Genomic DNA, 21,666 nt, shown 5'->3' with positions numbered 1-21,666 from the left:
CATGTGCAACTTTGGCCTGTTGGTGGCGCTAGAGCGCTCGAGGTGCCGACTTGAATCTTGGTGAAATTAATCATGGGACTTTGCCTAATTAGTGTGCCAAATTTCACAACTTTTCACCAGACGGTTCTATGGGCTGCCATAGACTCCCATGCCAGAGGAATAATAAATAATAAGAAAACTAACAAACACAATGGGTGCCTTCGCAGCCTCGCTGCTTGGCCCCCAATAAAAAGTTTAGCGATCATGAAATAATACAATGCATGATAATAAAATGTCAACAGGTAGTGACATAATGTAGAGCAGTAGTTCTATTCCACTTTTTAAAAATACTCTTACTATCTGTGTACATAGGATATGATGACCCTAGTCTAGCAGATTGTGGATGACGTGAAAGTAAAGTAAGTTTGCTTTTGACAAATGGAGACTGCACACTCTCGTCGCTCATATGCCAGTGATTTAATAAAAAAACAACGTTTCGGCCTGTGGCCTTTCTTGAGTCTTACAAACCATGTTACCTTCTGACATAGTACAATAAAGAAAAGTGTTGCTCTAAATACTGATTCTGTTGTATTTGAAAGTTTCTCTAATTGACGCATTTAACCGCAATTTGGATTACACCGGCTTTTAAGAGGGAAAGGGAAAATGTTTCATCACAAAACAGACGTACGCTGTTTTCATACATAAGACAATTACCTAATCAATCACTATTAACACTTCTTCCGTTTTTTGTGCAATAATATCCCTTTCCCCTTGACCTTCCCATAAATGTATGCACGAGTAAAAAAAGATCAGTTCACATTCTGCGCTCCAGTGGAATGACCTTTCAGATTTTGAAGAGCTCTCCATGAAAGCTATGATGAATGGGATTAGCTTCATGCATTTGTAATGTTGTGGTAAGGTTGCCTGGATCAACTTTTGCAATGTATTGTCTGGGACACAATTAATTTTATATCATTTTTTGTGTAGTTATTTTTGATGGTTTAAATAACAATCAAACCCTATTATGCAAACCCTGTCACCTACTTGCAGAATGACCAATGAATCTGCCATGGTCTCTGACCTCACTGCGTTAATAGCCATTGCCATGCTTTTCTTACTGTTGTTATTAATTACAGATGATAAAGACATAAGATTCTTGCCATTTTGTTGGAACACTTCCGCCTTGAATTTGCTGGAAATAAACTTTCTTTTACTTGTTGCTTGTCGCATCAAATTCAAGCCACTATGTTACCCCTCAGCCGCTACGTTCCCCAAGGAATGTTGTCTGGCACTGCCGCCCCTACACACATGGTAGTCCAGACTATTATCATTGGTATTCCCCCGATGGTGGGACTACCTTCTAAGTGCCACCCGAGCAGGAGCGTCCCTTTTTATCTTTAAGAAACTTGAGGGTCTTCTGAAGCTACCTCCTTTCCTAACACTTCTAACAACCTAACACACCTAACTCACCATGCACTTCTGTTTCTTCTCTCCTCTACCTCCTTCTTCTGTTACCCCTTTGACTACAATTTGACTTGTACTTAAAACTTCTGCACTCTCATTGCTTGGTAATAATAGTATTTATTGATGTAGTATTAATTGCTATCTAAAGTCTCCTCTGTATTGTAGCTTAAATGGTATTCCTCATTTTGTAAGCTACTTTGGATAAATGTGTCTGCTAAATTAATCAATGTAAGTATTTAGAGAACTCAACCAGCACTTAACTTGCCTGTTGAGTGAAAGAGGCTGTTTGTGCACATTAATTTGAACACTTGCCTGACTTCACATTATATGTTAGGCCTATTCCATATATTCACATTACAGGTTAGGCCTATTCCATATATTCACATTACATGTTAGGCCTATTCCATATATTCACATTACATGTTAGGCCTATTCCATATGTTCTATTTTCAAATCCCAAATGTGACATTATACTATCACTGCCTGCCTGGTCTCTAGCTTTGAATGAATGCAATGTTGACATAGGATCAATCAATATCTAAAAGTTTGTTGTCAAGCGACACAAATTTGGTGTTTTGCAAACTTTGCAGCTTCAACTTGTGTATGGTGGTGATTCACATTGTTTCTAGATTTGTATGCAGAGTGAACAGATGCATATTACCAGTAATTAATCACAAATAACTTTATCATAGAAACCCAATTTTCACTGTATTTTGGCCCTGGCACAAAGACCAGCTAATATAATTTGTTTTCATGTTTTCTTGTGTTATCAATGGTTACCCACAAAGACACCTGTACTGCTGAAATGCTTGTTATTGTTCTTAAGTACACGTGAAACAAACAAACATATAAATCCAAAAGTACTAAAGCAACAAAATTTATGAAGCACAAAATTAATGTTACTACCAAGACGTTTGGTCACAATTGTATATCAATCACGATGTGATTACTAGTAGTGAAGAATTCTGCAAAGCTATCTGCACTCATGGAATGCCTCGTCCTATCAAAAATGAATACATTGTTACATGGCCTAAGTCAGCTGGCACTTATTGAGGGGTTACAAGTTACACTTACGTGTGTTGATCTTCTGGAGAGATATGTGTTTCTCCAGTTGTCTGCGTAGTCGTACTTCTGCACCGTATTTACCATGAGTTCCATTATCCACCAGGATAAAATGTGAGTGGCTGTTGTTTAAGACTGAGAGCTTACTCAGTGGGTTTGACATTGTTTGGTATGGGCGAGTAACCTATACAAACACAAAAAAGACCATACTGTAGATGATAATATTTGTGGACTCATTAGAAAATGTGAATTAAAAACATAGATGTAGTACTGCAAAAGTAACAGGCCTTACTTACGAAGGGTGTTCAGTCTGCATTCTTCTAATCTATGTCTAAGCCTTAAACACTTGTTGGTAACACTATATTTGAAGGGTGGTATTTAAGACTGAAATGACACTGTCATAACCATGACATGACACCAGTCATGAACATTCATATGGCACAAGTGAGAGTGGCATTGGTAGCAGATATCGCCATGGCTGTGATTTGGCTGTAAGCATGAGGCCACACACATCCTCTATTCAAGAGATTGATTAGTTTTGATTTACCTTCCCTCAGTTTTAGCCAGTGCTTGGAATGCAATGTTGTGTTATGTGCTGTTATTATGCCTCACTGTGAGGTGTATTTTCTCTGTTGAGCTTTCTTATGTTCAGAATATGGGCTTTGTGTTTTAAAGGGAAGAGAATTCTGTAGTAAGCAGTAAGATAATTATTTGTAAATCTTGGAAACACCCTTCAGATCAGTCATCTATTTGAACATGTTACACTACAGGTAATTGAAATACACTTAAACAATTGCAGGAAGTCCTGCCATTCATAGAAACCATTGTTGTGTAAGAAATTATCAAATCCAAAGAGGACGTATCCAATAGTAAACAAAAAGTTGTTTGTTAAGTCAAATGGTCTTGTGATCTTGGTTGTGTTTGCATAAATCACGATTGATTGTATCCCATCCCAGAAAGGACTACCCTTACAGAAATATTAATGTTTCTGGTGAACGGTTACCACAAATTTGTGGCAAGGTCATACAGTATTTTCACATGCAAATTTGAAAATGTTAAAAACAGTTGTGGTTAACTTTCGGCAATGTTGATTTGCAGCAATATCATTAGGTTTATCACTAGAAGTTTGCCATTATTGGGTAAGTGTGGTGGCAAATCCCTGGCGAACACATTTTCCACTAGTGGTAGGCTAAACTTCTCATTGTTTCCAGAAGTTTCCAGAAGTTTGCCTCTAGCAGCCAACATTGGCAACTTCTGGCAATATTTTCTAGTGAACTTATTTATTTCCCACAATTCACCGACAAGTTTGCTGCAAATGTGCCGTAAAAAAATACTTTTTGTAAAGGTAAAAACTGCAAATAAGTCAACTACAAGCAAAATGGATCGGTATCACAGGGCTGTAAATAAAAGTAATAGTCATAGAGATTAACAAAATGCTACTAGCAAGCAATAATGAATTCATCTGTCAGTTTTATTATTGTATCATATCATTCCTCGTTACTACTGCACAACTCAAAATAAAATGTAAAAACATCTTTAAAATGCTATTCAGTATGTAAGTGTTTGGAACCCACCTTCTTCAACATTTTATAAAACATGAAACACATAAATATGTACACAGTGTGAAACACAGTAGCAGACTTACATCTCGACCAATGAGGTCCTCCTTGTTTTCCACAATTCCCCAGGGAGCAATTCCAATGGCACACACTTTCCCCCTAGATTTAGAGGAGTGCTCTTTCAGTGCATCTCCCACATGGCGCATCACACCTGCAAAAAAGACAACCAAGTGTAACGGAGGCAAACTGAGCTAGCATGCTGGTTGCGCGTAAATCCTCACACCCCTAATCTTAAGAACACTTCTAACCGCTGAGTTGGAAGCCTGGGCTTTTAGCTCAGTGGTTAGCCTGTTCGACTCCCATGCCAGTGTGTGTTGAGGTGGCGGGTTCGAGGGCCGTGAGCGCCGGACGAACCAACTTCTGTTACAGTGGTGCTGTAGACCCGGATCATGGGAGTGTGAATTTAGGGAGGTGAGTCTAATGGAGGCGAATTGAGCTAGCATGCTACAGTAGTTGCACATGTAAATCCTCACACCCCTAACCTTAAGAACGCTTCTAACCACTGAGCCTAAGATATTATAATAAAAATATATTTTTATTAGATTAAAGTCGACATGATATTTCAACATTATTTTTGAAATTTTGAGTTTAATCTCAACATGTTGACTTTAATCTCATCTTGGCAATTTTTTTTTTTTCTTAATGTGTGGCCCTAATACTACGTCGTAGTTTGGCTAGCATGCAGTAGCCTGAAAGGTTGTGGGTTCAATTCCTCGCTTCCACCCTTGTAACCTTGTTGTACCCTTCAGCAAGGCACTTAACCCCAAATTGCTCTGGCAACAATGACCCAGGGGGTCTAAAAAAATTAATTTGTGGAAAAGTTCATTTCTCCCCCTAATTTATTTTAAAAAGTGAATATTTCATATATTCTAGATTCCTATGACTGCAGCCAGTAACAGAGTTGATAAATAATTAAGAGAGCCAATGAGTTGATGAATAAATTATCTACTATTAGTGTATCCTCAACATTTTGTTCAACTTAATGAGAGAAAGAGCTTAACATACGAGAAGGAATACTCAATAAATCAGTGTAGCTAGGACATTTATGGTGTGGCTTCCGTAGCTAGTAAATCGTGCTTGCAGTGCGGGGGGAGCTGGAGTCTGTTGTAATATACCATCTCACCGCTAGATGGGAGAATTTCCCCTAAGAATTAATCCATGGAATTTCACAATGTAGCCTTAATATTTTGTGGATAAATTGGGTCTAAAAGTATTGTTATAGGTGAAAGGTGGTTTTAGTTAGCATATTTGTTCAAAATTGATTCCATAAAGATTAATTTTTTTGAAAATAACTAAATCTTTATCTTGGAGACACAAAATGTACCCCGAATTATAGAATGACCCATCTCCAATCTTTATCTTGAAGATTAAGCACTGGACTGGTCTAACATTGACTGGAAATAACTTCATTATATATATATATATATATATATATATATATATATATATATATATATAAAATTACATGAATATAATAATCAATTAGCTATGGGATTGTCAACGTTTTTTTTTTTTTTTTTTTTTTTTCCTCATCTACTTCCTGAATTTTTGGTCCCCGAACGTCTAATAAGGGTAGGATGATTTCCACAAGAAATTCCCATTTCTTCTTGAAGCCGAAATAAATCTGAGAATGTTTATCGGACATGCTTGGTTTTTACTGCAGGTAGGCTACGTTAATCTTATACAAGTTATATCAATAGCCTAGGACGTTGGTAAAATAATGTTACCGTTAGCATTGGTTGAGTGATGGAGGCCAATTTGATTATTGATGTATTTGTAGAAAACCATAAATGCGGTTATAGGCTACCAAGCAAATTGATAACAGCACTAATTGTATCTTTTGACTGTCATCTCATTCTCTTCTGACCATAACCTAGGCTACTAACAGGAGCTAAGTGAGTTAGCCACAACATCTTCGCTAACGTGATGGATGATAAGATAACCTGTCTATGATGCATCCTAAACACCGGGCTGGGACATTTCTGCTTAAAGTCTCAAAAATCGTTCATTCCCAAACACCCACTAGGCTACTTCAATCCTCTATTTTCAAAGGTGATTCAAGTAAGGAAGAGCATGGTTCAAAGTAAAGTAGCTAGGACTGAAACTACATAAATTCGTCAAAGTGAATAATTTGTCAACTCGCTGCAATGTAGATTTATTAACGCACCCGTGATGATCTACATCTCAACCAAATGTTTTAGAGCGTACGTTGAGAGATGTATCCAGGGCAGGGCTGTACCTACACATATTTGTTGCACGTGCTACAAAAATCATTCTCGATGGATGATTTAGTAGGCTACCAACGTTACACCGGTCCGATACAGTTTTGCCTATGGCTATACCGTGAGACTGAGACGCTTTTTGTTTGTTCGAAGTGCATGTTTAGGGTGTGAGAGGGGAGTCGATGTGCTTTGATTCCAGCTTGGTAGTTGTAGTCTATGCGATTAAAAAGCATGTGTGTGTGAAGTATCCAAACAATGATAACACTTTCATTATGGCTGCTTTAGCCACAGACCTTCAGCTACTGTAAAGTGGGTCCCTTTTAGAAGTGTCCACTTCATTTGCACTTTCCGTGATTCACGCAGCTGAAATGTATTATACTGATATGCAAAACTATTAACTTTTCGCCAAGAGGTGGCAGCTTAAGTCCGCTTGATACTGTAAGCCATTGGTTCCCAAAGGAGATTTTATTTGGGTCGCCAGCATAGCCTAGTGACAATTTATGTTATGTAATAGGCCTAGCATAGGGCCTACCTTATATTATAGTTTGTTAACAGTCACGGTTTTGTCATAACTCCCTCTATGCATTTAGAATAGATCTGAAACTGGGGCTAACACGCCGCAGAGGGGGCGCCAGTGCGTGGATATCTTAATCGCAAAATTAAACAATATTTCTATCGGGCGCCTACCATAGACTAGGCTGGGTGAACCCAGCCTGATCTGCCGGCGATTTCTTTTTCGATTTCTTTAAAGATTGAGCTTGGTTTGGCGAAAGCCAGACTAACCATGGACCTCACAGTTGCAAAATGCAAGGGAACATGAATCAGCCTATATTTGCACAAACAATAACGGACAGCAGCTCTTCTTCAACTTGGCCCGTTAAAATGTGTATGAACAATCTAGCGACGTTTGTTTTATAACAATACCTACAATTTTTTGGCAAGTGCTACAAATCACCTTTGCAGCGCCAGTAGGCTACTTTCTGTGCGGCGCGCAAACACACATGCCAAACAAGCATACACAAAAGCTTCAAGAGTGGGGAATGGAATAGAAGATGGAGACTTATTGATTAATGTGATTTATTTTCGCGGAATGGATGTACAGGACTGAGTGGCGGTCATATTTTGTACCGCTATGCGGTACATCTAGTTAATGATGTAATGATGAATAAAAGTTTACATTTGCAGGAGAATGTCTGTAATGTCAAATATTTTTGTACCCCATGCCAACTTTACATTAAGAGTGAAAGAGATAAGAAGGGGGTACCTGTGCTAATGCCTCCAGTGAAGATCCAGGCTCCTGTAGTGACAGCTGCTTTGATCAAACCTTTGCCAAAAACCTGTTTAAGTTTGGGCTGTAGATCAAAGTTTTGCAGACCTCCATGCACTGAGATGAGAAGAGTTGGGAGTTCCAACTGCCACTCATGAACCATCAGATGAAGCAGTGCATCTGCCTTGGTGTCATAGGAGACACGTGAATACTACAATTGGGTAAACACACACACACACAGAGCCACACACGATTGATTCAAAGCCAGATCCATAAAGAGAGATTTTCTTACTTTTATAGTGTATATAACAAATAGATGTAAGAAGTGAAGATAGAGGCCAAGCATCAACAATATTGTATGTGATTAATTTAGATTAATTAATCACAGAGTATGTCATTATTGGGGGCCAAGTTGCGAAGGCACATTGTGTTTCTACATATTCTCATATCTCAGGAACTCATGTATCAAAACCAAACTTAATACATTTTCAATTTCCTTTAAAGTTTATGTCCAATGAGCTACCAAAGTCTACTCATAACCAAGAGGCATTTGGGCTCCAGTAGGTTTAAGTTTTAGAACAGGCCATTGTTAGAAAAAATAATTCATGAACACTCCCACTTTTGGTAATTAGATAGTAGAGAAGAGGTAATGCTAAGGATTACAAATCCTACAATACAGATTCAATCCCTACTATAGTCACATAATGAAGGTTTTCTACAGTATGTAACACAGGATTTGTAAAATTAGAGCAATACAGAATAGAATTCAGCAGTGTTGCTCCTTTTGGGGTACCAGGGCCCAGTTCCCCAAAAGCATCTTAAGCCTAAGAGCGTCGTAAATAATGCCCCCATTCTTTATTGTGTTTACCTGTGATGAATCAGAACATTATTGCATGGTGCAACAATCTAATCTTAAATAATTACAATTATTTATGTCTGTGTGTGGTATATAACCTACTTGGGTTGCTTATATGCAGATGTCAAAGTGTTTCTATTTTCGTATTGATGTGAATTAATGTGTAGATCCGAAGTTTAAACTGTAGGCCTATAGCTGTGACGTGCAGTCACCTGACATCACCATCAAATCAGAGGATATTTCAGAACTATTAACGTGGAGAGCTCCCCTTAAGAGCATCTTAGAGCAGTGCACGTGCGTTCACGCTACGAGCATGTTCGAGAAACAGTCGGAAAAACCAAACGAACGATCGTAAGATGAATCGTAGAAAACCCTCTTAAGAGTGTGTCTCCATCGTTATCGGGAAACTGGGCCCAGGGCAGTGGTTCGAATCCAGCAAAACCCTTCAGTGATGTTAAAAGCTTTGGACGTCATCAAACCGTGCTTATGCCAATTTGATATAACCTTCAACACACTGAGTCGACTTTGGTGCCTCAGTGTCCAAACGTTCCATCACTAGCATTTGGGTCCCAACCTTTAAAAAGGAATTCCAGCATTTTTTCATATAAATCTCTGTTTCTCGAGGTCACCGTGTACTATAGGTACAAAAAAAACTCAAAAACAATCGGTTTTACCTAGGTTGAGTTGTTGCAGTTGTTGCTTTTTTTCAGGCTATGTTTTCACTTCTGACAGCTCACAGGAAAAGTGACACTAGTAGTCACCTTTCTTGAAATAATTGAAAAGCTTGAAATGTTAATAATATAATGGTGGAAAAATTTTAAAAGCTGAATTCTTGAAAGGCCTCTTGGTGCTTGACCTCATCATGCACTGCTGTCACACAAACCATGGCTTTGCTGCTATGACCTCCTCCTTGGAATTCGATTACACCATATGCATCTGTAGGTGAAGCCTGTGTATGTTTGGTCACTGACCACTTCTCCCCCTCCACTGTATCATCTTCATTCTTAACAGCTGAACCCGATAAGAGGCCCACATGCTGACTGGACAATCGACCACAGCAACATCTGGTTGAGGAAAGAGCAACAGACAAAAATATTTTACAATCATTCTCTCTTTTCACAATACGCAAACACACAGAGAAAGCAAGAGAGAGAGAGAGAGGCTGCGTTTACACTGGCATACCTTGATGTTCTTATTTTCTGCCCTATGATATATCTGTGTTTGCATGTTTCACTTGTAACTTACAACTTGTATAACACTTGAGGCAATCCGCATGCACACCCAAGGAATTTTAGTCACTGAAATGAAAGCAAACAAACAGACGGCACTGCAAATGTACGAAATAAACTTGCATTAGAGTATTTCAGTGGCTAGTTGTTTACTTTCATTTCCAAACTATCTTGAGAAGTCCGCAAAATAGGCTATTTTTTATTTTAAAGCGAAAAAGAAAGTAGAAAGGCTACGCCTTTACTGTCTTCCTAGATTCTCAAAGAAACTAGATGTACCGCAGAGCGGTACAAAATATGACCGCCGCCCAGTCCAGCCCATTTTTTCCACAAAAATAAATCACGCTGAAAGGCCTGTATGATTCTAACTGTCTCACTAAATTGCATTATCCACACTCAATTCTCACTGGTATCTGCTAGACAACAAGTACCAAAACATGATTAGTTCATAGATTTCACATGTAAAATTCATTTTATACAACCCCACCTCCATCTTGCCTGTTCATAATTCTGAGAAATTCTTGAATTGTGTGCATGTACATGTTTATGTTATGTGTGTGTGTGTGTGTGTGTGTGTGTGCGTGCATGCACATGAAATGGGTTAACATGACCCCTGGAGGCAAACATACGGAAAAAAATGGTCATCCTAGGCCCTACAGTTCTCAAGATATTCACAGAGAACTGTGTCTGCCCTACCCTCCTTTCGGGGGGTCCAGTCCAGCGGGGGGGCTACAGATCAAAACGAAAAACGATCGTTCCATGCTATACATGTGGGGTTACATGCCCGCCAAGTTTTGTGTACCCCGGTCTTTCAGTGTCCCGGGAATCCTTGTTGGTGTACGTCACTAAATGTACACATAAATTATTTTATTGTAAGGCCCCCATGAACGAAAAGTACACAAAACTTGGCATGCATTCGAGGGTGTCATAATGATCCTACACTTTTAATTTCGTGCAGTTTTGACCTTGTCAGCCAGAGATATTGTGATGAAAACACCTTATTTTTTTTTGCTTTTAATTTTTTAACTAGGTGGCGCTATACATGAAATAAGTGGTAATGGGATGGGTTGACATGCCCCTTAAGACCAACATACATAAAAAGGTGGACCTCCTAGGCCCTACGGTTCTCGAGATATTCACAGAAAACTGTCTCCGACGCCACCTACAGGCCAGTTGGTGTATAGTAACATAAATTAATTTATTGTGTGGCCCCCCATGAACGGAATTCCACAAAAACTTGGCGGTGCATACAGAGGGTGTCATAATGATCCTACACTTCCAATTTTGTGCAGTTTTGACTATGTTAGGTCACAGATACCTCGCGATTACAACACCTCATTTTTACTTTTTTTGTGTTTAACTAGGTGGCTTATCATGATTACAACACCTCATTTTTACTTTTTGTGTTTAACTAGGTGGCTTATACATGAAATGAGTGGTTATGGAATGGGTTGACATGGCCCCTTGAGATCAACATACAAAAAAAAAAAAAAAAAAAACGGTCCTCCTAAACCCTACGGTTCTCGAGATATTCACAGAAAACTGTGTCTGCCCTACCCTCCTTTCGGGGGGTCCAGTCCAGCGGGGGGGCTACAGATCAAAACGAAAAACAATGGTTCCATGCTATCCATGTGGGGTTACATGCCCACCAAGTTTCGTGTACCCGGTCTTTCAGTGTCCCGGAATCCTTTGACGGAAATTTGGGCATGCTTAAAAAGCTTTCCTTGGGGTCATAATAATGAGTGGATTTAGGCAACTCTGAGTTCATTCGTTCATTAATTCATTCATTGCAGCTCTACTTTACTCTTTTGACTTGTAGTGGCACTTAACAGTATATACCTCCATTACCGAAATGCATTCATTGCAAAGTAAACACCTGGGTTTATTAGGCTGTGTAAACAATACTTGTCAGTCCATTCTGACTGGAACTGCCGTTTAGGCTTTAACATTATGGTTACTGCTGCCAACATGGGAATTCCTGTGTAGGTTATACTGTAGGTGCGTCCGTAAATTGGCATTCCGAGCGCTCTGAGCACTGAAACTTTTTAACAGTGTTATTCTATTTTCAGTGTGTCCAATTGAATTCACCAACGCACCCTAAGCCTATTATATCTGACAGTCCAGTGATAGACGTGAGCCGGGCAACATTGTTTACTTTTGCAGTCAATTTTGCTGTCGTTTTATTTGATTGATGTATTCACAACACACCACATGATTGGCAGAATGTATTCACATGTCGACTTTTTTGCTGCGGAAGGGGCGAGATATGTGTAGACAACTGCCATATTTGCGTTACAAACTAACCCCATGTATTTCTATGGAGGATTTTTGAGTGCTGTATCTCCTCATTACAAAGTCTCTGCTTGAGCTAGGTAAAACTGATTGTTTTTGTTTTGTTTCATACCGACAGTACTCGTTGACCTCAAGAAATGGAGATCTATGTGAAAACTCGCCGGATTTCTCCTTTAAACTTAAACAGCTGCCTGTTGGATGGGTAAAATAGTCATCTTTGGGTCTGTGTCTGAATAATAATAATAATAATAATAATAATAATAATAATAATAATAATACACTTTATTTGTATAGCACCTTTCATACACAGAATGCAGCTCAAAGTGCTTTACATTTGGAACATGTAACACTGTACTAAAGTCCATCAGCTGTGCTGTGTATTAAATCAGTTCTGTTTGTTTTGTTTCATTGCTCTTGTATTTTGTCAGGCATTGTTATTCTATTTCAGTTAATAGGTCCTATTATTATTTGATCAGGCACTTAGTTGGCCACCTATTGATAGTATAAAGGCTGAAGCACGGTTTAGGACCCTCCTTTTCAGGGTCATTCCCACCAGTGAAGGGCAAGACTGCAGCAGCAGGTTGTCTACTCAGATCGTGTTAAGTTATTTGGTGTGCGTGCATCTAATGAACCACACACAAACATACCCAGTCCTATACATTCCATATCACTCCATGCTCTCATTCAACTAAACAATCGTTATTCTGTGTTGTGGGTGTGAAGCATTAATAAAGAAAATAACTCTTCGAACAACAATCTGGTTTCCGTGTTCTGACTGGACACCCTGTAGAGGTTGCTACCGGAAACTAAGAACAACATCCCTCATTACCCAGAATCCTTTTCAAACACAATAATAAAAATCAGTATTTCTTCTTTGTTGTTGTGGCTGTTTATGATCCAATCAGCAACATATCAGAAATACTTAGTAGAGTATATAAGCTTTGCTAACAAATGTGACTTAAAAAAGCTTAGGCCCCTTTGATGTGGACGCTTATGTGGTTAGCCTTAGTATTAGTATGTGTTGTGATTATATGACTTTATATACAAACGTTTAAGGAACACAACAACCAGAAGACTGGCAGCCACTTATTGGTTGTGAATTTCATGTATGATGAAAATGATTTCAGAGATGTTGCAGGGACTGGATATCTTTGCAGTTGGTTCAAGAATAGTCCATTTGAATTTTAAAAATGGCTTGTATATTCAGAGGGTTCAGGTTATTCAGTGCTATTGTAGCCAACCGACAGCTGTTTTACCTGTCAGTGGGTAAAAGTTCTATTTTTGTGACCTAACCATTATATCTCTATGCACACAAAACACATAACATTACCCTGTATGTGTGGTTTACCTGTTGGGGTCTTTGCTGGGAAGAATGTAAATACACTCTCTCTTCTGAAATGTCTTCTCAACCCAGGCCTTTTGACTCTAAGGGAGAAAACAGATAAAAGGGTCAGACATTAGCATTTGTGTAGCGCCATATATGGGAGACCTTCATTTGTGCATTTTAAGGAATGGATGTCAAATAAATGGACTAAGGCATGGATGTCAAATAAAGCACATATAAACAGTTTTTTTAATTACTATTTTAATTATCACTTACAAGAGATAGAATCAGATAAAAGCTGTTTTCTAAAGAACGTTTGATTCAAGTTCAGCGTATGTTGCAAATTATTTGTTTCTCAGCAAAAGCCACGATGAAACAGTAACAAATAAATGTAAAAATGTATTGATCGTGGAGTTGTATAATAAGCGGGATAATGTATAGAACGCCGGTCATTATCGGGAAAATAAGACCCTTCAGGGCGACGCAAGACCCCTCCTGCTGGCAGGTTGGGGTCCGGTTCACTCTGTCGGGACTTCATTTCCCGATAATGGCTGGCGTTCTATACAGTACATTATCCCTTACTTAACAATAAATAATTTAGTAGAATTTTAACATTAATGATAAATGACACATAGAGCCAGTGTTAATTAGTTTCTCTCGTCATTTATGGTTAGGATGCAAAGAGTAGGCCTACAGTGCTGGAGAAAACAAATGCAGTGATTAGTTTCACCCTGCTGAGAAGACCTGTGCTGTAACAGCACTGATATTTTCGCAGTGGCACAAGGCTGTAGTGATATTTTAACAACACTATTTTAACCCCTGGTTTTTATTCTGGAAGCTACTTTCCCTAACAAGCAAAGCCTTCTTTCTACTTCTTTACTGCATTAATGACTATACAATATATGCTTCATGTTTTCATCTGCATCATGTGTTCATTTATAGCCTACTCTGTAGCTAGGTGCCATTTGCAATATTACAGTAAATGTTCCACAGGTATAGTCTACCATCGTTAGACTTGTTTAAGGTGTGTGTAGCTTTTGTTTTCTATTACTAAACTACACTTGCTCAGTTTGAAAATACTACAAGCACTGACACACCACCACATTCACTTTTATTTAAGGATTCAATATACTGAATTATCACATAATGACAATCACCTTTTTAACCCTGGAACTATGCAAAAGCCCTAAAGGATCCTGAGCACATGCTCCATTTATTTTACCTTTTTTTTGCCAAGCCTTTATTTACTTCTCAAAATATTGAAAGCATGATTAAGGTAGGAACTGACAAGAATTAAAAACATCATTATGCAAGTTTTTTGTTTTAAAGTCATGTTGATGGTAAGCTTAATAGGGAGAATTGCTTGCCTTCCGCAGCCATAGGCTACCAGTCTGTGGAGTCAAACCAACTTGCTCTCCCCGACCTAGAGAATCACAAATTGCTCTATAGCAGTTGTACAATAACCTACTATTTGTATTTAATTGTGTAATAGTGCCAGTTGACATGGCTCTTCAAAGATTATCTTTGCCTGTTTGTAAACAAATCCACATGTACCATATCTAGGGGGAAGGGTGCAAAGTAACCATGAGTGGTATTTAAGACAGTCTAAGATACAAATAGTCTAGGGGTAGCCCAGTAGCGAGAAAGCCCTGAAACTGCACTGGTTACCTTTAAAGGGATTAAACCTACTGTAAAGCAATATTTCCCCATGGCAGGGGAGAGTTTATGCATCTCATGGAGGTGATCCTGGGCTGGGCTGTGTGCGTCCAACCATGTGCTTTTGTTTGTTTTGATCCTCCTTGTGTTCAGATCCCATCCTCACCTGTCAAACTCTTTGGCCATTTTGTTCTCATCTGTGTCTTGTTTGGCTTGTTCTGTTAATTATCTGCCCACCTGCTCTTTTTGTCCTAATGATTTGGCCTATTTATTCTGTGTTGTGTCAACCCCAGTTCAATTTGTCAGATAGTTCCAGGATTTTTAAAGCTCTTAATGGATTATTAGCCCTTTCTTACATCACAGAGCTTTTAACTCCCTACTCTGCCTCAAGGTCACTCAGGTCATCCTCTCAGCAACTCCTCACAATCCCACACGCACATCTTAAAACCAAAGGAGATAGGGCTTTCTCAGTAACTGTCACTAAACTTGACAATAGGAATAGCCTCCCTCCCCATGTCAAATCTTGCCAAACTATCTCCAGTTTTAAGTATAGTTTAAAAGCCCACCTTTTTACCCTTGCTTTTAGCTCTGTCTAAATAACTCTCTGGTAATCCTTACTGGTCCTATTTTTGGGGGCCAAGCAGCGAAACTGCAAACACCCATTGTGTTTCTACGTTTTCTTATTATTCTGCTTTCTTCCCGAATAGGAGTCTATAGCAGCCCATAGAACCGTCTGGTAAAAAGTTGTGAAATTTGGCACACTGATTGAGGACAGTCCCATGATTAATTTCACCAAGTTTCATGTCGGCACCTAGAGCGCTCTAGCGCCACCAACAGGCCAAAGTTGGACGTGCGTTCACGCACGTAACTTCTGACCTGTTGAACCGACTGTCAGAAATTAGGTATCGTTGGAATCCTTGGACCAAGCCGAGTTCAATGACGTCATTTTCCGCCATGATGGATTTTCTGCCATATTGGATTTTAGTGGAAGTGAAACTAAAACTTCACAGGTTACAAATTGTGTCCGATCGTCACCAAACTTGACACACATGATCTTCAGACTAAGCCTCAAAAAAGTTGTGGTGTTTTGTCTTCGGAACTAAAACCGTTCACCCGTAATATCCAATCGAAATTTGCAGCGAAGCTGCCAAACGGGAAGTGAGATCATATATCAGCAACCCTTGCATGTATCAAAGCCAAACTTTATAGATGGAGTGAGGACCCCATCAGGAGGACGCTGAAAAAAGTTGGTGACCTTTGACCTCTAGGGGGCGCTGCAATTAAGAAACATGTCTTTTGGCCTGTAGTTGCAGTTGTGCTTAGAATTAAAACGCACTAGTGGTGTCTGGTGGAGTTCCTTAAGCTGACCCAGGTCAACTTGTGATGTCATCATAATTAATTCCGCCGCCATATTGGATTTAATCAAAAACACAAAAAAGTTTTCGCAGGTCACAAATTTCAGCTGATCCTCACCCTTAAATTGGCAGAGACCATCTTCAGACCATGCCTGATCAGTGCATTGCTTTTTGGAACAATTGACAGAAGCATTCGCCTGTAACAGCCAATCAGTAAGTGACTTAACAGTAAGTGAGCTCATATCTCAGCAACGCTTTCATGTATCAAAACCAAACTTAGTACATGTACCTCGGACCCCATCGGGAGGACGCTCAAGAAATTTGGTGACCTTTGACCTCTAGGAGGCTCTGTAATTGACAAAAATTCATTTTGGCCAATAGTTGCTGATGTGCATTATTCTTCAATGGAAGTCAATGGCAGCCCATAGTTTCAAGTTCAATGCCGGCTCCTCTGTACACGTTCTAGTGCCACCAACAGGCCAAAGTTGGACGTGTGTTCACGGACGTAGGTTTTGACTCGTTGACCCGAATGTCAAAATGAGGTATCATTGGAATCCTTGGGCCAAGCCGAGGTCAACACACCCTATGACGTCAATTTTTGACCTCTATGTTTAAATCACAGCAAGTTTGATCATATCTCAGTCGATCTTTTATTTTTGATGTGAAACTGATGACAGCAAGTTCCATCCAGTTAATTCTAATGCCTGTGTGCAAGGTGTGGCGGGGTGGGGCGATTGCAGCGGTGGGCTGGCTGGGGGAGGGGGCAGCGACACTCAGCCCTGGTTCAGCCCCACAAAATCAGTTATGTTTTGATGTGAAACTTGACCTCGCAACTCACCCAATTTTGGATTGTTTGCCATGGAACTTGCTGTGACTGCTTGATGCTATATGTCTGAAGCAACCGCATAGCTACATGGCAAATCTGGCCTGCTGAACGGACTGCTTGGCCCCCTCACTGCTGCTTGCAGCTATATTTGGGGGCCAAGCAGCGAAGCTGCGAGGCAACCCATAGTGATTCTATGTGTTCTTATTATTATTATAACGAAACGCTCATTTGCAATTGAACCATACAGTAAAAAGTTGGGAAATTTGGCACATTGATTCGGTATAGTCATATGATTAATTTAACTAAGTTTCATGTCAAGTGCTCTAGCGCCCCCAATGTGTCAGATTTTGCATTACATCTATGCGCTTAAAGTTTCAACCATACAAATTGAGGTATACTTGGAATCCTTGGATGAGGCCGAACTCAACGCACCCCATGACGTCAATTTCCGCCACGTTGGATCTTCCGCCATATTGGATTTAATCAAAAACACTTAAAAGGAATCAAAGGTCATAAAGTTTGTCCGATTTTGACGAAACTTGTCACAGATGATCGTCAGACCATGACTCACAAACGCATTGCTTTTTGGAGCCATATTCAAAACCTGTCGCCTGTCATGACCAATCAAGTTTGGCGGAGAAGCCGCCAAACAGGAAGTGAAGAAATATTTCAGTAAAGCTTTAACGTATCAAAACCAAACTCAGTACATGGGCTCAGGACCCAATAAGGAGGAGGCTCAATAAATTTGATGACTTTTGACCTATAGGTGGCGCTATAATTAGCAAAATTACATTTTGGCCTGTAACGGGTAATGTGTTTGAAATTAAAACTTGCTATTGGTGTCTGTTAATGTTAATGTACTAGTGGTGTCTGTCGGAGGCCCTAAGGATGACAGATGTGATTTTGTGACATTAACATAATTGATCTGGCCGCCATATTGGATTTAATCAATGTAACTTAAAAGTTTTCACAGGTCACAAAGTTCATCCGATTTTCATGAAACTTGGCACAGATGATCTTCAGACCAAGACTCAGAAAAGCATTGCCTTTTGGAGCCATATTGATAACCCCGTCGCCTGTGGTAAGCAATCAAGTTTGGTGGCGAAGCCGCAAAACAGGAAGTGAAGTGATATCTCAGCAAAGCTTTCGCGTATCAACACCAAACTCAGTACATGGTCTCAGGACCCAATTAGGAAGAAGCTCAATAAATTTGATGACCTTTGACCACTATGTGGCCCTATTATCACAGAAAGGGGGCTCATATTTCAGCAATGCTTTCACGTATTGAAACCAAACTTAGTATATGGACTTGGGACCTTATCCTGAGAACAAAAAAAATATATTTGGTGACCTTCAACCACTAGGGCGGCGCTAGAGTAACACAAGATTAGGTCATATCTCAGCAATGCTTTGACGTATCAAAACCAAACTTAGTTCATGGACTTGTGACCACATCCTGAGGATGCACAATCAATTTTATGACCTTTGACCACTAGGGGTGCTATAATTTGCAACACTTTCTCAGACGACACCAAACTTGGTACATGGACTCGACACATCCCAAGACGCCAATATATTTAGTGACCTTTGAACACTAGGGGCTTATAATTATCAACACTTTCTCGTATCGACACCAAACTTGGTATGTGGACTCGTGACTACAACCTGAGGACGCACAATACATTTAGTGATATTTGAGGTATGCGTATGTGTGGGGGGCTATTGGGGTGTGTGGGAGAGGAGGTTTATCTGTGTATATGTGTGTGTGTGGGATGGGGGGTTAATTGGGTGTGTGTATAATGTAGCAACATTGGGTTGCCATGACAACTCCTGCTCAACTGCTTGGCCCCCACATTGCTGCTTGCAGCTATATTTTTTTATTGATATTGTTGATTTTTAGTATTAATTTATCTCTGGTCTTATTGTCATATTAACGCCTTTACTATATACAGTATACCCCCTTATTTATTTTAATTTTCTTTATCAATCTCCCTCTTCTGCTTTTTTGTAGGATAGCCCTATGAAGCACTTTGGTCAACTGTTGTTGTTTTAAATGTGCTATGTAAATAAAGTGACTTGACTTGGGATAACCCATCACCAAGATATGCAAACAAATAGAATAATATCCAAGAAGACATGTGCGGTGGTCATGTCATGCATTTTTTTTTTAATTAGAATACAATGCATGCACTGCCAGCATTCATGTCTTCCCTCAAGGGAAGCCCTGGCCTTTGTTCGTCCTTGTCCCAATACTACTGTCCTACTGTGTTGTACAGGTTTGTGTACTAGTATTAGTTTAATACCATCTAAAATCACAGGAACCTAAAGGCTCTAGGAGCTTATTGCTTTTCCAAAATGACTACTACTATTCATAAAATAAATGTACAACAACAAGAAATGTAATGATTTATTTATATATTATCATTCTTCCACCCTTCTTCTATCAGAATGGTTGCAAAGTAATGTTGAGACTATACACGAGTTTCCCGTTTACCAACAAAACTAGATGCGCGCGCAGCCGTGAGGCAGAAGACGCTATAACGTTATAAACTTAACCTAAATAGTCGGCTGCTGTAAGCTACAATCGGATTTTTTTGTATACCCCTGTTGTCTCAATGATAATAACATCTCATTTCAGACTATATTTCAAAGTTTGACGTTCATTTGGATTATTAATATAACATCGTATTTTGTCATTTTTGGCAAAGACATGCATTCCGTTAGGGATATTGAACATGTTTAACATTCTCTAACCATCGTGATTTCGAATTAGTGCAGTTTTCAGCACAACAACTAATTTTATTCTTTTGCTCTTTTGCATTGCTCAATGCTGTTCTATGGTGCTTTCTGCCTCTTGGTTGCGCCCGCATGTTTTTGTGACGTTCCATGTAGACTTTTGTATCAATTCGCAATAGCTCAGTAATTTAGAATGAAATGTGGTCAACTTGAAAGGTTGTGCTGCGTTTTACATAGCATTGAATATGATTCAGCATCATAATTAAGGTCTTGAACTATCCGTTTTAGAATGACTGTTTGATGCTCAAGGTTCCTCATGTTAATTTTGAGCTGTGCGAGTTAGCCTTTTGTCCCTACTTCCTGGTAATCTTCAATGCACTGTAAAAATTAACTCTCTACTTTCCTACTGTATGGTCAGATCAGAAACCTTTCTACGCCAATCTGTACTTATTTACTGTTATTTATTTATTTTATTTCATTTAAATGATGTTTTCTTTCCCCTAATTGACCTGTCGCTAAGCCCCGCCCCCCATTGTTACCGTGTGAAAACTCGGACAAACAAACCAGACTTGATTAAAAATACATTGTGGACAATGGCAGCTGACAGTATATGAAAGCAGGCTTTGAGGACGTTTTGGTCGATAAATGGATTTACTTTCCTCCAGAAGCTATCAAAAGGGACTTAATTGTGCTATGGAGGGGTGTATTCAAAACTTTAGAATACATACAAGGTGACAAGCAGTTGTGGCGAGTAGCCGTGCAAATCCCACTGACGTTAATGCTAGCTAGCTAGTGGAAGATTGATGCTAAGATATGGTAGGTTACGTTAATAGTTGATGTAGTAAGAATATAGTAGTTGGTAATTGAGCATTTTCATATTGGGATTTAACAGGGAACCTGTGCCCACGTTGTTGGCTTAGTTGCCTACATTACGTTGAGTTGTTGCAAACGCGAGAAACGTCCTGTAGGCTACTTTTGATGAAAATATACCCCGTTTTCTAGCCTCCCTGGGTACCGGCTATCAGTTTTACACGTCCCCAATGCAAAACGTTTGACCATGGTTATCCGTCGGGGTTTTTTGAGTTAAACTCTATAAATAGCCATTCATTTGTCATTTTATGCCTGCCCCCTGTTGTTTCCTATGGAGTTGTCCGAGCTGATGTCCGAGTCCCGTTGAGGCTGGACTGTCATTGGCTCATCAGCGTTCTAAGGGTGGCGCTTAGCGACAGGTAAATTGTATGCATGCCATGGTTATATTTGATATATAACCATGTTCCTGCCAGTTACAGTCAACCAGGAAGTTGCAGAGTATGGTAACGCATTATGCTTGGGCATGTACATAATCTATAGACATTTGAAATTACTTACATTTTGTAATTGCTTACAGGGAACAGTGATCTGGATGAGTCAGAAATTGCTTTTTGGAAATACTCTCCTCGTCTTGACAGAGGGATTTGGTGACATCGCCCATCCGTTGTTTTTTTTACACAATCCATAAGAGGTTGAGGGGAAAGGACTGCAAAGCCGATTATTTAAATCCTACTGTGCTTATTTTGCCATTTTATGAGAGTGTGCAGCGAGATTAAATGCACATCTGCAAACCATCTGATTGTTAAACATGAAGCAGAAGATTGACTCCAGCTGCTCTACTTTTACTCTAATCATTTTGACTGTTGGACTTAACCCCTTGAACTGTGACAAACCTGCTTGATGAGGACCCATATTTATTTTGCCATATTTATTTTTGGGAACCTTGTTAGGATAAATGGCATCATAAACTCC

The 21,666-nt window shown here is 39.4% G+C and overlaps 1 protein-coding gene across 1 annotated transcript in view; it reads right to left on the bottom strand.

Annotated features, from left to right (window-relative positions):
* Positions 1-21,666, bottom strand: part of LOC125307080 (transient receptor potential cation channel subfamily M member 1-like) — a 193,947-nt gene that overhangs the window by 160,343 nt on the left and 11,938 nt on the right. Inside the window, exons 2-6 of the mRNA XM_048262850.1 lie at positions 13,336-13,412; positions 9,353-9,533; positions 7,611-7,824; positions 4,151-4,275; positions 2,518-2,689 (exon numbers count right to left, since the gene is read on the bottom strand). Coding sequence (XP_048118807.1) covers positions 2,518-2,689; positions 4,151-4,275; positions 7,611-7,824; positions 9,353-9,533; positions 13,336-13,412 — 769 coding nt within the window. The remainder of the gene's footprint in view (positions 1-2,517; positions 2,690-4,150; positions 4,276-7,610; positions 7,825-9,352; positions 9,534-13,335; positions 13,413-21,666) is intronic.

The sequence above is a fragment of the Alosa alosa genome, chromosome 14 (assembly GCF_017589495.1).
Source record: "Alosa alosa isolate M-15738 ecotype Scorff River chromosome 14, AALO_Geno_1.1, whole genome shotgun sequence".
NCBI lineage: Eukaryota > Metazoa > Chordata > Actinopteri > Clupeiformes > Clupeidae > Alosa > Alosa alosa.
This window is presented reverse-complemented; position numbering and strand designations above follow the sequence as displayed.